The 16,321-nt window shown below is 38.7% G+C and overlaps 1 protein-coding gene across 3 annotated transcripts in view; it reads left to right on the forward strand.

Annotated features, from left to right (window-relative positions):
• Positions 1 to 13,043, forward strand: part of B3GLCT (beta 3-glucosyltransferase) — a 112,405-nt gene extending 99,362 nt beyond the window's left edge. For all 3 annotated transcript variants that reach the window (XM_032294421.1, XM_032294423.1, XM_032294424.1), the window contains 2 exons: positions 5,372 to 5,516; positions 11,023 to 13,043. In XM_032294421.1, the coding sequence (XP_032150312.1) occupies positions 5,372 to 5,516; positions 11,023 to 11,190 (313 nt within the window). In that variant the 3' untranslated portion in view covers positions 11,191 to 13,043. The remainder of the gene's footprint in view (positions 1 to 5,371; positions 5,517 to 11,022) is intronic.
• The last annotated feature ends 3,278 nt before the right edge of the window (positions 13,044 to 16,321 follow it).

Raw genomic sequence — 16,321 nt, forward strand, 5'->3', positions numbered from 1 at the left:
AAAACATTATATTTGCTAAATATGAAAACTTTGCACATAGTAAAGAATATTTTAGTCCTTGAAGAAATGATCATAAAAAAGTATGTCATGCTAGCTAGAATGTCCCTAACAATGGTTGCTTCTAGGCAGCCAACTAGTTCTGATTGTCCCTTTAAATGGGAAAAAAAAAAAGAATTGGTTATAGATTTTAATCTCAGAGAATAAGCTATTAGACTATTAAATTATGCAGTGCTTGATAAGTCACCTTTGGGGAAAGTGTAGTATAGAAGCTTACTTAGGCAATTAAGTGATATTTGTGTAGGATTTATAGGTTTTAAATAACAGTTAAAAATCAATGTTTTGAATGAAGCATCTGCCTAATCTCTTATGAAGAAAGATGTTAACTTGATAGATCTGGGTAAATCAGTTAAGCAGTTAGTCTTCCCTATTACTTCTATAGCCTTACTATTGGTACGTGTAGGCAGAATCCTAACTTACCAACTATAGTCATTTAAATTCATTCAGTAGATATTTGTTGCTTGTTTGCTGTGTGCCAGGCAGCATTCTAGTTTATAATCTAATGGAGTATACACTTCTGGAGGGCTAGGACCTTATATTCCTACTTTGCAATTCCCTAGATTGGAACAGTTTCTACAGGAACCTGCAGGATCTCAACAGTCATACTACACACATCCTGATTTGGTCTAGCTGATTCAGTCATGAACATAACATGGTTATGGAGGTGGCTCTTTTGTAGTAATAACCAAAGCTGAGCACGAGGGGTGCACAGATGAAAGCTGCACAGCCCCTTCCCCACAGGAGCTCACAGGCCAGTGCCAGATTTGCAAATACATTGCATAGTTGTCACTGCTCTCCTTCCCTTGTCTGTGGCAGGCCCTGCTAGACCACCGAGGGGACACCTTTAACTTCTGTGTTCAGCCTCTACTTTGCTCCTGGGTACTTCCCACCACCTCTAGTTTTTCCATCTTAAAACTTCTCAGCACCATCCCACCATCTCCTTCCTTTTCCCTTGGAACATCTTGAGTTCACTGCTCTTTCCTCAGCTCCACGCTCAGCCTTCTAAGAATCATAAATTCCCAGCCTCCTAAACTACCTCACCAAGGTCTCCAGCAACCTTGCTATAGCTAAATCAAATTAATCATTTCCAGTTTTTATTCTATTTCACCTCTTAGCAGCCTTTAACACAGTTGACCTGAAATACTCCTTTCTCTTGTTCATCCTATCCTTGTTCATCCTTTTCTTTCTGTTCATTCCTTCTCAGTTTCAATGTCTGTTTCTCAGCCATCTTTTCTAGTCTCTTCTCACCCTGTGTTGTCCCTGGGTGATCTTACCTACCCCCATGGCTTGATGCACCCAGATCTTGATCTGCAGCCTAGAACTCTCTGCTGGCCTCCGGATTCACAAATCCACCTACCAAAGGGCATCTCTGTTTAGCTGATTAACAGACACGTCATACTCAGCACCTTGTCATTTCTGACTGTAACCCCTGATTTGTTCTTCCAATGTCCCTCTCTCAGGGTAGACATTGGTATATATGAGTTCTTATCCTAGCAGTCTGTGAGTCAGATCTCACCCTTTCTCTTCTTCTTTCCCCACTGCCTGCAATCAACTGAGTCACCTAGTCCTATCCATTTTATTTCTTAAATCTCTCTTCCCTCAATACTTCTCTCTACCTCCAGTAATCTCAACCAGGTCACTGTCATCTCCTGTATGAGTTCCTGCCACAGCCTCTGTTCTCCTTACATTTTGTCTTGAACTCTACTCCATGCTGTTGTCCATACTATAGTCAGAGGGACCTTTCTAAAAGCAGATCTGGTCCTCTCCCTCCGCTGCTTAGAGGCCCTCAGTGGCTTCTCATTGTCTTTATTTTTCCCTGAGAATGTGAACCCTTTTCTACTTTTGACATCGAAGACAAAGAGATGATCATTCAGATTTTAATAAGAGTCAAGTTTATCTGGGATGAATCATCAGTTTTAATCATCCCTAGTTCATCTGATTGACAGCCTTCCCGGGTGTTGCTGAAGCCACTGTCTTGGAGCTAAAGACCCAAGAAGACTTTTCTCTTCTACCCACTGCTGAAAGCTGCCATGGCTGGCTTGCCACTCCTCTAGCAAGGATTTTTCTCTCTAGAAATTCATTCATTTAGGCTTTGTGGCATTTACCTCTCTTCAATTTCATGATTACATATGATTTTCCTGTTATTTGAATATTTTTGAGTGTTACCATGGCAGGAAAGTCTTTTGCATGCTCTGATATCCTAACTAGCAGTAGAACTTCTCCCATTGCCTTTAGGATCAAGTTCACACTCCTCAAGGCTTATAAGACCTCTTATGATCTTGGCAGATGCTGTTTCACCTTTCTAACCTCATCTGTCTACACCCTCATCTTTAAAGAACTCCTGCTGAACTTGTTTCGGATTCTCTGAAGCACTGTTTTTTTCCTCTCCTCCCAAAATATGACATTTGCTGGTCTCTGCATAGCATTGTTTCCCCAGCTTCCTGCCTGTCTAGTTCCTCCTTGTTCTTTTGGATTCATCATGGCTATCACTTATTTCCTCTTGAATGCCTTTAGCCCAGTCTAGCCTCTCAAATCTGGGTTTAATGCATTTCTAATGTACCTTCATAGCATATTACGCAAACCATTATCATTTAATTGCCTATTTACTTTTCTGTTTTTTTCCACTTAAATTGTGCATTATTTGAAGGCAGCACCTGTGTGTTTCATTTCTCATTATTTCCTCCCTTCTTAGCATAGGGACTCATGTTTTCCAAGGCACAGTGAATAAATGAATAAACAAATCCATAAACATGAGGCACTGATCTTTATATAACTAACATTAACTAATGTGATGTTCTGTTTTTAATAGCACTTTGTAGAAGTGCTTCATGAGGTTCCTCATGAGATTGTCTCCTACATCAACCTTTGATCAAAGCTGCAACACATGTTATTCGTTTCTCTAGTATTACAGTAGAATGTTCTGATGTTATAGCTTGAGAACCAATATGCTTTTTGACAGCAAGTCAGAATCAGTGGCTTCTAAAACCAATTCATGGACCTTAACCAGCATTTTAAAATAATGAACTGTTGAGTGGAATAGAATAAAATGGAAAGTATCAGAGTGCCTTCCATGTCATAAGGGTAAGAATTGTTTGTGAATTTTTTGTTTCAGCTTCATACATACCCATACACACTCACACACAAAACATATAAAAGGTTGCAGTGTGAAATTAATTTCTTGTTTTCTGATTGTGGGTCACAGTCAAGTAAGTTTTTGAAAACCACTGTCTTGAACCATGCTTCTTAGGTAAGGATGTTTTGAGACAGCCAAGTTGGGGGTGTAGGTTCCTGTGGTTTCTGTGTAGGTATTTTGCTTTGTTTGGAGCATGAAACCTTTACACTATTTGAATCCAGATGTCTGTTTTTCACTTTGTTGCTTTCTCCATGAAAGTTTTGGTACTTGGAGAAAGTCAGTTGACCATTTTTTTTTTAGTTTCAGTAGGTTTTTGAGGAGCAGGTGGTGCTTGGTGACATGAATAAGTTCATTAGTGGTGATTTCCTAGATTTTGGTGCACCTGTTACCCAAGTAGTATATACTGTACCCAAAGTGTAGTCTTTTATCCCTCATCCCCCGCCCTACCCTTCTTCCGAGTTCCCAGAGTTCATTGTATCATTCTTATGCCTTTGAGTCCTCATGAAGCTTAGCTCCTACTTACAAGTGAGAACGTGATGTTTTGACCCTTTTTGAAAATACTTATTTACATATGTGCATTTAGGTAGGAAGCTGTGTGTAGCGCATCATCAGCCTTTTTGGCAGCCTTGGGAGCAAATGCCTGCATCGGAATAAGATGTCGGACAGTGTCCTCGGAAGAGGCTGCAGGCAGCGTTACCCAAAGAGACAGCCATGACCTGTTTATTGGCTGAAAGCCAGGAGGGGCAGGAATGTTTGTCACGTGTGTTCCCTTCCTACATGTTCTTGATCTGCAGTATGTTCCTGGGCAAGTCCCAGACTCCCATTTCAGCTTTTCTTATTTTAAACATTTGTATGTTAAAGAAAATAAAATAATCCTGTAGCCTTTCAACATCTTTTTAATATTTAATGGTTGGCAGGCAGAGCAGACAAGTGTTCTTTTCTCCACCATGATATGACTGGTCGTTTTCCATTTTGGGGAGTAACTTTATTTGGAAACAACTCATCCGCATGCTAATAAACAAGCGTTATTAACGACTCATATCCTCTTAGTTTATGCAAATAATTAATGTAAGACTGTGTGAGTAGGAAAGAGTGTAAAATAATTACAAATCACAGTTTTATGCTTGTATTTTGTCTTCCTATAGTTTTTCAGAGAGTGGATTCAAAAAATAAAAGTCTTTCTTATTTTCTCATTCTACTAGATGCTGACAAAAGAAAAAAAGCATTTTTACTATTTATTTGCGACACATCTTCTCACATAGGCTCTTTTCCCTGAGTTAGTAGCTTGAGCCCAGTGTGGCCAATTGGGTCTAGGAGTTTGAATCAGCCACAAAAAGTGTGTGGCCAGGGAGGTTTTACTGGGGGACAGCAGACTTTCTAAGTGAAGGGCAATTTATGGTGCGTTTTCAGAGTTACAGTTTTCCTTTCTCTGTGGTTGACAGGAACTATGTTTCTTTTTGTGCCTTCCTATTTTGTTACGACATCTTAAGAAATTCTCTTGTCTAGTCAAGGGCAGGGAGGGAGTCCTACACTGTTGCAGTCTGGGGTTGGCCACTAGCATTAGGTAAAGTGTGCTGAACTGAGCCCAGCTGCACGTGGAATCAGTGGTTTTGGCTCAGGGATTCCAGCTCTGTGTCCTTTTTCCCTTCCTCCTAGATAGACTCATAGAATGCTTCCTTCCCCAGGAAGAGAGTCTTTGCAAAAATGTCTTTGTTCTCACTTGTTTGATGCATCAAACTTTTATTGAGTGCTGTGGGCAAGGCCCAATATGTGGCGATGGAACTATATGGATGAATTTTAAATAGCTTTGCCTTAAAGTAAGTCTTAGATTATTGAGACTGAATTTGTGAACCATTTTAGTTCCTTCAGCCCTTTCGGTGTTTGAGCTTTTTTATGATATGAAAAGATTCATTTCTACCTTAGGACCAGAATGGAAACAAGAAACCAATCTGTATTTTAAAATGAAGAGAAATTTTTTTGGGAACTTGGTACCAAAGTGTTGGAAAGGGCCAGAAGACTAAAAGAGAACAGGTAGGGTTTTACCTAGAGCTCAGTAACTACAGAAAGCTGCTATTGCCTCTCAGTCTGGAGGAGCAGAGTCCTGTTTCCTGGGGCCCATTTGTGCAGCAGGGGTCTCTGTGGAGCTGCTCTAACCCCTTCCTCTGCTCTGGCTCCCACTAGAATGGTCTTCAGCAGAGAAGCCATCAGGAGACTTCTTGCCAGTAAATGTCGGTGCTACAGCAACGATGCTCCCGACGATATGGTCCTGGGAATGTGCTTTAGTGGCCTGGGAATCCCTGTGACTCACAGCCCTCTCTTCCATCAGGTGAGGAAATGGTTTTATTCTTCCCTCACAGCGTGTGGGGAACATGTTCTTCTACTTAAGGATTTGACTTCTCTTCACATGTTCTGGAAGCAATCTTAAGAACTGTGTTGACAGGCTCCAGGGGAATGTCCTTTGCAGGACTGTTACCCTGTTTGATGAACATACTGCAGCATGTACATCGTGAAGATGGGAGGCAAAAACATCTCGAAAACCAAGTGGTGTTTGACCAGTATCCTCGCATGTAGGACCAGGGAAAACCTGTTTTGTTTTTTTTTTCTTTATAGTTAAAGCAATTGGTGGCATTTAAAAATTGTTGGATGCTGTCTAGAAATATATAGGACTGACCTAATATTGTCTTACTGGCCACTGAGTCTATGTAATTCTACACCATCCTCAGTTTTTACATTGTCTAGCTGACGTTTTACTGAGCTTTTTCTCTTTCACTTGCCATTAAACTGAATGGCTAAAATCTATTAAATTGCAGCTGGATATCTCAATAAGCATATATTCTGGGTGTTATGGAAAAGAAGAGATGAGATTATGTTTACCAGGGATGGATATTGCTTATAGCCTCACCAGATTGCAGTTTGGGGGTTGGAGAAGGAAATCCTTCTGCGTTATTTTTAGTGTCTCTTAAGAACCAAGTCAGTGAATTTTCTTCTAATAGCAGATGTTCACAAACTAAAAATAACCATAGATCCACACCCATCTAATATCCTTCTTCAAGAAATTTAAAGTTTTTGAAACTTGAAGCATGTAAATATTTTTATGCTTCATTGACTTATTATTTACTTATTTTGAGACAGGGTCCTGCACTGTTGCCCAGGCTGGAGTGTAGTGGCACAAACATGGCTCAGTGAAGCCTTGATTTCCTGGGCTCAAATGATCCTCTTGCCTTAGTCTCCCAAGTACCAGGGACTACAGGCACACTAATTTTTATTTTTTTATAGAGATGGGGTCTTACTCTGTTGCCCAGGCTGGTCTCAAACTCCTGGACTCAAGCGATCCTCCCACCTCAATTTCCCAAAGTGCTAGGATTACAGATGTGAGCCACTGCACCTGGCCCATGCTTTATTTATTTAGTAATCAGTAGCAAACACTATCATAGCAATATAGAAAATTTAGCATGACAGAAATAGTACTAAGAAAGTGTTTGCATCATCAGGAAAGGCAGAATCCATTTCTGTATCCTTGAGACAATAACAGAGGATACAAATAGATCTTTAATATAAGGAAATGTATGAGAAACCTCCTTCCTGGTGTCAGTTAGAGGATACTTATTTGTGCTTTAGGACTTTGAGAGGTCTTACCCACTTAAAGCCTGTGTGTTGCATTAGGATGACTTAGGAAAGAAAGTGTTATTCTCTGCGGCTCCCTCTTTTGCTCTGTCTCATGGTGTTTCAGTCACGTGCAAAAAAAAAAAAAAGGAATAATTAAAACTGTTGATGTGTAAGGGAAATAATTTATCAAGGGTAGTGTGACAGGTCTTAGATTTTTACAGCAGCCCTTTTCATTTAGAGAAGAATACATTAATAAAATGATCAGGAGAAAAGAATGAAGGAAAATCATCTATAGGCAAAAGTCTTTTGAAGATAATTTTTTTAAAAAAGGTTGTTTCCCATACTTTAGAACCCTTGATTTCTCTAATTCACATACATTTTAAACTTTACCAAAATCATAAAATATGTTTAAAACTATCCTCCCCAACAGATAGTGGTGTGTCTTCCAATTCTTAAGCCTCTTTTAGAGAGTTTAATAATGATTTGGATAATGCTTTCCATTTGTAGTGTATAAACACTGATCCAAACTGCATTTGGTCGTCTTCACAAAGAAATATGAGGCAAAGAGATAAAATTTAAGAATCCTGATGAGCTAGAGATAGAGTGGGTATTTGCAAGCAGTCTCAAATGCAAAATTGCCTGGGCTGTCACATTTCTTCTGTTTTTAGAGAAAGTTATTGTGAATTCATAGATTTAGAAGGGGACTCCAGGGAATATCTAGTATTTCCCTTTGTTGAAAGCACAGCATCTAGAGCATATGGTTTTCTGTTCTTCCAAAATTATGTGCCACTAATGGACATGCCAGTGTGCAATGGTTGGTGGTTGCCCAACTCTGGAAATTTCCTAAAAAGTTTTAGACCACCATCATGGTGGGTGAATTGTATGGTATGGAAATCATTTCTCTATACAGTTATAAAAACGCGATTGTCTAAGGAAATGCGATTTTAGTCTCCATTTCTTGCCCTGTTTAGTGTGCTCCAATATACAGATGAAAGGTTCTAATTTTATCCAATGTAGGTCTGGTCTGGTCTGTTCTTTTTAGACAAAGTCTCACTCAGTCACCCAGGCTGGAGTGCAGTGGCACGATCTCAGCTCACTGTAACCTCCACCTCCCGGGTTCAAGTGATTTTCCTGCCTCAGCCTCCCAAGTAGCTGGGACTATAGGCACGTGCCACCACACCTGGCTAATTTTTTGTATTTTTAGTAGAGACAGGGTTTCACTGTGTTAGCCAGGATGGTCTCAACCTCCTGACCTTGTGATCTGCCTGCCTCAGCCTCCCATAGTGCTGGGATTACAGGCGTGAGCCACTGCGCCTGGCTGTAGGTCTTTCTTATGCAGTTTCAGCCCCTCTCTCTTCCTGCATGCAGGTGCCCACCACACTCTGCGTCTGTTCCTCAAGTCCTTCCACCCTTCACCCTGCCTGTTTGGGATTTCCTCTTGGCATTTTGGGCATAGAGATATGATTATCAGTGACTGTGTAGACTTCCTGGTATTAAAGATACCATTTTGGATGTATTTCACTTTTCTAGTTTTGTCTAATGCTTTTCCATGACCTCATGTGTCCAAAATGACCTGCACATTGTAATGTTTACTAATCCATCTCTTTTCATGCATGCATGGGCTCCCTGAGGTGCAGTGAATCACTTCGAGAATCTTCATTAATAGAGGGGAAAATGTTACGGTTTTGCTGGTTTTTTTTTTTTTTGTTTTTTTTTTTTGTTAGATGCATTTCTGTCTTCAGCAGTTCATTTTTTAAGGCGAAAAACAAGCAAGGATTTGTTTCCATTGCTTTTACAGTAGTCCTTCCTTATCCACAGGGGATACATTCCAAGCCCACCAGTGGATGTTTGAAACCTTGGATATACTGAACCCTATGTATACTCTGCTTTTTCTTATACTTTACATACCTCAGATCAGGTTTACTTAGAAAGTAGGCAGAGTAAGAGATTAACAACAATAACTAATAATAAAATAGAGCAATTATAACCATATGCCAGCATCACTACTCTTGCTTTAGGCTATTCTTAAGTAAAATAAGAGTTCCTTCAACACAAGCACTGCGCTGCAGTTGACTGGATAATGAGGCGGCTTCTGGCGACTCAAGGGTGGGGAGTGTAGACAGCATGGAGATGCTGGACAAAAGGGGGATTCATGTCCAGTGTAGGATGGAGTGGGACAGCCCCAGATTCCATCCTGATACTCAGAAGGGCCCGCAACTTAAAACTTACGAATTATGTATTTCTAGAATTTTCCATTTGATATTTTCAGACTAAAATTGACTGTGGGATACTGACACTTCAGGAGGTGAAACCATGGATAAGGGGGAACTACTGTATTTCCTTTTTCTGGGATCATTTTGGAATTATCTTCTAATGGAATTGCAAGGATGTTTCTCCTTGGTTTTGTTCCTTGCCAGTAAACTCTCAGAAGGCCTTGCAAAGAAATGTTGTATAATACATGAATTCCTCAACTAATATTCAAAACTTTCCCAACTCAGACTGTATTCCAGTGTGTATTTTTTTAATCTGTTCCACTGTTTTCTCCTTTTAAAATTCCTTTTAGATTTTTAACTGCATGAGCAGTTACAATTTCTTAAAAAGAGCAATTGTGAAAGTTCTCCCCCTACATTATTTTGAACTTTTCTCCACAGATATTATTGTGGGAACAGTCACCTGAGCAGTATATTTGTACCAGGGAAGCTAGGTTAGGCTAGGTGCTGCTGAGTGTGCCCATCCGGTGGTGAGACGGCTTGAGCACAGGCAGCAGGTGCCCTGGTAGAGCACCGGCCCTGGGCCCGGAACCTCTCTCTGGTCACTATTCCAGTGTTTGCTAGTCATGTTACTTCTGGGAGCTCTGGTTTCCTCAGCAGTAAATTGGAAGCGAATCACAATATTCTGTACATTTGACAAGGTTGTTTCTAGGGTTAAATAAGATAAAATTTAACAAAGGGATTCTGTAAACCATTTAAGGCAATTTAAGTATTCATATCAAAGATTTAGGCAGACTGTAATAAAATAGTAACCTACAAAAGACTTGTTTTTAAAATGCATCACATCTAGTTTTAATAGTCAAGACAATTTTAGTATTGAATAAAACAGATGGCCCATATAAATTAATAAATTTAAGATGATTACTGGCTGGGTAAGGTGGCTCACGCCTGGACTCCCAACACTTTGGGAGGCGGAGGCAGGTAGATCACCTGACCTCAGGAGTTTGAGACCAGCCTGACCAACATGGTAAAACCCCATCTCTACTAAATAACAAAACATTAGCCAGGCATGGTGGCACATGCCTGTAATCCCAGCCACTTAGGAGGCTGAGGCAGGAGAATCGCTTGAATCCAGGAGGCAGAGGTTGCAGTAAGCCTAGATTGGGCCAGGGTACTCCGGCCGGGGTGGCAGAGTGAAATTTTGTCTAAAAAAAAAAAAAAAAAAAAAAAAAGATGATTACTGAAAGGAACTGGGTGCTTTGCTTAGAGCAAACAAAATAGTATCTGATTTCAGTTTCCTTTTAACCCTATAGGTTACTTCTTCAGTCTTACCACTCTAACCTGTATCTAATGCTGCTTAAGTTTTATTTTCTGACTTATAGAGAATTTTGCAATGTAGATAATACAAAAACTTTTTAGGTCATTTTGCAAATTGTTTTAAGTTACTTGCTAATCATTTACACCTCTTGAACTAGACTAGATATTTGGACAGGAAGAGAGTGTGAGTTACGTTAGCCTTCTCCCCAGTGAGCTCCTTGTTTTCTTTCTTAGAAAGACATCACCTTATTACACATTAGACCAGTAGACAGGCCAAGCGGAAGTTGAGAACTCCTTCCCCAGCCCCCCGCAATCCACATATGGCCAGAGTTTCCTTAGAAGTACCTGGAACATAACAGTTTTTCTGCCTTTGTGCAGAAGTGATACTAGTAACTTAAATGACTTACCAAGGAAAGCTTTTTATATTTATTACTGTGGTTCAGGAATCTCCCAGAGGCAAGACTATGGAACACAGAAGCAAAAAGCAGTGCATTTGGGATATTTAGGTAATTGGAAACACAAAAGCAAAGAACCTGGAGTTACAGGAAAGATAGAAAATAGTTTCCTTTTTGCTTTTAGATTCCCATGGTCAATATTAAATAGTGAAGCAAAGCAGTCCACTGTATAAATTCATATGCTATTCTGCAGCAAAATTACGTTCAATCAACAAGGAAGCCTAACTGTTTATTCTTCCTGCAGGCTCGGCCAGTGGATTACCCTAAGGACTACCTTTCTCATCAGGTTCCCATATCATTCCACAAACACTGGAACATCGATCCAGTGAAGGTGTATTTTACATGGTTGGCACCCAGTGAGGAACACAAAACCGGGCAGGAGACACAGAAAGGTTTGAGAGAGGAGTTATAAAGCAGGGTGGCCTATGGGCATAGCCTGCGCAGGGAACAGAGTAGAGACTGGCCTCGCCCTGCTGTGCTGTGCTCACAACACTTCTGTCTGCCACATGGCATTGGATGCTTCCTGACTTTAGGGCGATATTTTGTGTATGGTATTTTTTGACAGAGGAAGAAAAGGGGTCATAGGAGAATCATTGTTTCTGGGAAATAATCACTTGCTTTTGACTTACACAGTTGTTGTAACGTGTAGTGATGACTGTGTATTCTCCAAGCTGTGATACAGCAGTTTTATTATTGTCACAGGAAAATAAGTGGTACCAGAAGTCCCTTTCCTGTTCTCTCTCTCCATTATAATGGAAATTTCAGTTGAGCATGAGCCTGGAGAGATGTGACTGTCTGCAGTTCTATTTGTATATATAAAAAGAAGAAAGTCTTTTGACATGGATATTACAATGGTATGAACTTTTAAATCATATTATTGATGATGAAAATTATTTCCTGGGAACTCAGTAGGAATAATGCTGTATTAAGGAATAATACTGTACATAAGACATCATGAAAGTCTAGATATGAAATCCCCTGAAGTCTGTAATCATGGTGGTTATGTTTTATCTATTCTTTTGCTGTTTGTGCCTCATAAAAAGAGAATGAGGCCTTCTGCTAGAGCTTCCTATTGCTTTAGAAGTTCGTCTGTGTTCTATGTCTCCCTGAAGCCCTATCTTTATGGCCTACTTGTAACATGAAAGTGTAGTGGATGCTGCCAGGAAATAGTGTCCTCAACAATGGTGACGTGTTTAAGTCAGCCAGCTCTATGTGAGTCTCAGGAAGTGAATTAAATTTGGACCTTATGTTTTACTCTTTTTTTTTTTTTTTTTTTTTTAATATTACTTAATGACTCTCCTGACTCAGAAGAGAAACCCTTTATGGAAGGACGACATGGTATCTGGCAATTTCTCTGGGTTTCCAAAAAATGACATTTGAACACAGTATTTTGAAACAGCTCTAGTTTTCAAATTGTATCTTTAATATATAGTAATTTAACATATTGAGTATTATTGTATAAAAAGCACTCTGTTTCAAATTATCCAGTTCAGTTTTTGTAAAGGTATTTGCATAAAATTTGATTTAATATGTCTTAAACTAATTTTGGTACAGTAAAGTACTTCTTTTTTTTTCTTTTTAATAAAAACTGTTACTTGTTAACTTTGCTTATAATGCTTTTTATAGCCAAGCACAAAGTTTAAAGCCATACCACCAAAAGTACCTGTGTGTTAATATGTTTTTCTTGTAGCATAGATTTGACTCATTTGTAAAATGATGTAATAGTACTTACCATTTTTCCAAATTAGCAAGTACCAGATCTAGTGTGTTGCAGTGATAACACAATGCATTGGATTCAGTTTTGTGAAAATGGATTATGTGGCCCGTCCAAGGAATGTATCAGGGATGACCAGCTGATGAGAGGCTCCACAAGGATTTCTAGATCGCATCAAACTTCTACTGATGGCCTCAAGCTTTGTCATTGTAACTGAGATTGTTGTCATTGCTAACATGGTAGTCACCTTCATGTCATCTATAATAATACTTCTGGAGAGCCTGGCTGCCTGTACCAGTGGAAAAGAGTCTCCAGTTCTTCTGCTCTGGCCTACTAAGTGTTACCACTGAGAGAACAGCATGTTCATTTGAAAGGATTGAAGCTGGCATTCACAAATGAAGATCTGTGTCAAGCTTTCTTCTGTGGTCTGATCAGTGCCTTCTACTGATACCGGGGCACCTCCTCTGGTACGTTTAAGTGTTTTGTTAATTATGTTTACTTTTTGGAACTGTGTAAATCTAACCACAAATAAAAGATCTTTGTGTAAGTTTCTGATTTGTCAAATATTGTGTTCATTAGTCTAGACTGGGAATGGGGAGGCGAATGGGGAAAAGGAATGAATGAAATCAAAGAAAAAAGTTGGCAGCTTGGTAAATACAGTTTCAAGAGAGAATAGTTACTTCAAAGCTACCCTTTTAAGAGGAAACAACTTTTAGAAGTTGACAGTATGTTTATGTAAAGTTTATAAAGCCATTATGTTTTATTAGATAACAAATCAGGGGTGTTATTTTACAATCGACTCCCATCCAAAGAACTCAGTTTTGAGTCTGACATTTCCAGGACCAGTTATTGTCTTATTTACATTTCCTTTGCTTTGAAATAGGGCTTTCCTTCCAAATGGCTATTTTTAGGCTAAGGATGTTAACATCAGGGATTTATGTGTGGAACAACTGGAATGTCATTTTTGCTTTTAAGCTATTCCTGATGATATAGCCAAAGCAGGTTGTCTATGTAGAATTTTTACATCTTGCAGCTAAATCGGAAATCCAGACATGAAAATAACCTTTATAGAATGCTTGGGAGCAGAAAACGATAACATGCTAAGTTACAAATGATGCTATATATGGGTTTGTAAATATCAGTGCTTTCTGTATTTCTGGGTTTACTGAAAACCTCTCACGCTTCCACATCTCTGTGTATTATAGTGATGTATATTTTCTCAAAAATTAATATAGTTGACGTCTTCAGAATGTTTCTGTTGTCTTACATTCATAATCAGAAATGTATTTTCTGTGGAATAAAGACTTCATAATGTAATTAAAAGTTGAACACTTTCTTACAAAGGAAACTCTAGGCCCAGATGGTTTCATCAGTGATTTTCTCCAGGCATCTAAAGATGAAATACTGTGTTTATGTAACGTAAACTCTCAGAGCATAATGAAAAAGAGAACATTTCCCAACTAAATTTGAGACCCAAATTTCTCTGACACCAAAACCTGACAATAGAAAATCACAGACCAGCACCTTTCATGAGCATAAAAGACAGTGATCCTAAACAAAATGATCAGCAGCATGTAAAAAGAGGATACATAAAAAGGATAGAAACTTATGACCAAATGGGTTTATCCCAGGGTCGCAAGACTGCTATAACATTCAAAAATCAAGTAATTCACCACGTTAATAGAATAAAGGAGAAAAATTGTATGACCATTATAGTAGCTTCACAAAAAAGAAAAACAAAGCATTTGACAGAATTCAGCCCACCATGTAATTCTCAGAAGCTAGGTAAATTCCTCAATACAACAAAGAGTATCTACAAAAAACCTATCATCATAATACTTTCATGTTGAATTATTTCTCCCCCTAAATTTGGAGGAAAGACTAGAATGTTCACCTTTACTACTTCTATTCAACATTGTTTAGGAAATCCCAGTCAGGGCAAAGAAAAGAAAACTGTAATAAAGAGTAAAGAGAAGTAAAAAGTTATTTACAGATGACTTGATTGCATACAAACAGAATCCAAAGTATCTTATAATGAATTTAGTAAGATCACTAGATACAGGCTGATACAAAAAATTATTTTTACATACTAACAACCAACAATTAGAAAGTAAAATTAGGAAAACTGTGTTATTTACAATGGTTTAAAAAATATGAAATACTAAGGAAGTAGATCTTAAATGTTACTGCCACTACCAAAGGAAAAAAATGTGAGAGAATGGATGGATATGTTAATTGGCTTGATTGTGGCAATCATTCCACAATGTATACATATATACAAGTCATGTTGTACATTGAGTATATACACTTTTATATGTCAAATATACCTCAGTAAAGCTGGGAAATATTAGCAAATATCTAGAAATAGTTGCAAGACCTCAACACTGAAAACCAGAAAATAGATTAAAAAGGAACTAAGATTTATCATTTTATGTACTGAAATATTCAATATTGTTATGACTACAATTACCTCAAATTGATCTATAGTTTTAGTTTCAGTAAAAATCTCAGACTTTTGTGTGTGTAAAAATTGACAAGTTGGTTCTAAATATAGAAAGAAATGCAAAGGGCCTAAAATAGGCCAATTATGATAACCAAAATTCAAAGATTTACATTAACAGATTTCAAGACCTACCAAAAAACTACTGGAGTGTTTTACTGGCATGAGGACTGAAGGTAGATAAATTGAACAGAATCCATACATATATGATTACTTGATGTAAGACAAAGGCAATACATGCAATTCATGAGGGAAATGTAGAGAAATAAGAGAAATTGTCAATGAATGTAGAGAAACTAGATAATCCACATGGAACAATATGAAGCAACTACTAACGCAGATTACAGCCGTTAGATTCAAAGATTAAGCTATAAAGCATCTAGAACAGTACTTTTCAACTGGGGGCCTTTTAGCCCTGGGAGACATTTGGCAAGGTTTTTGATTGCCACAACTGGAAGGAGCTACTACTGGCATCTGGTGGGTGGGCCAGAGATGCCATTAAACACCCTACAGTGCACAGGAGAAGAATTAACAAGAATTATCTAGCCCCAAATGTCAGTACTGCCAGGGTTGAGAAACACTAGTCCAGAGGAAAACTAGACTAGAATATCTTCATTATCTTAGGTAAACAATGAAGTATTAGGTAATAAAAAGGCACTGTCTAGGGCCAGTGTGGTATCTCACACCTGCAATCTCAGCATTTTGGAAGGCTGAGGCAGGAGGATTGCTTGAGATGAGGAATTCAAGACCAGCTCAGGCAACATAATGAGACCCTGATTCTACAAAAGAAACACAATGAGACCCTGATTCTACAAAACAATAACGACAAAACGCTATCTACAAAATTAAGAAGTGGATATATTTGATTTTATTTTAAACAAAACTATTTTTCTATCAAAGGAAAGGAAAAGGCAAGTTACAGACTGCAGACGATATGTATGACATATCTAATGAGGACTCTGTAGAAGACAACTCTAAAATAGTCCCCATGATCCCTGACCCCTGGTATTCATACCTGTGTGTAATCCTCTCCCCTTGAGTTTTCATGGGACCTGTGTGACTTGATTCTAACCAATAGGATATGGCAAAGGTGGTGGGAGGTATGTGATTATGTATGTGATGCTGTTTCAGAAACCTGTAGTATTCATCTCATGAGGAGATACTCTTCCTTGTTAGCTTTGAGGAAAAAGGTAGTCATGTTGGGAAAGCCCACGTGGCAAGAAACTAAAGGTAGCCTCTAGGCAACAGGCAGCAAGCAGCAGACTGGAAAGCGGATATGCCACAGGGACTGCCACCACATGAGTTTGGAAGAAGACCCTTCCCCATTTG

This window comes from Sapajus apella, unplaced genomic scaffold, assembly GCF_009761245.1.
Source record: "Sapajus apella isolate SASKATOON/1434 unplaced genomic scaffold, GSC_monkey_1.0 scaffold32, whole genome shotgun sequence".
NCBI classification, from domain to species: domain Eukaryota; kingdom Metazoa; phylum Chordata; class Mammalia; order Primates; family Cebidae; genus Sapajus; species Sapajus apella.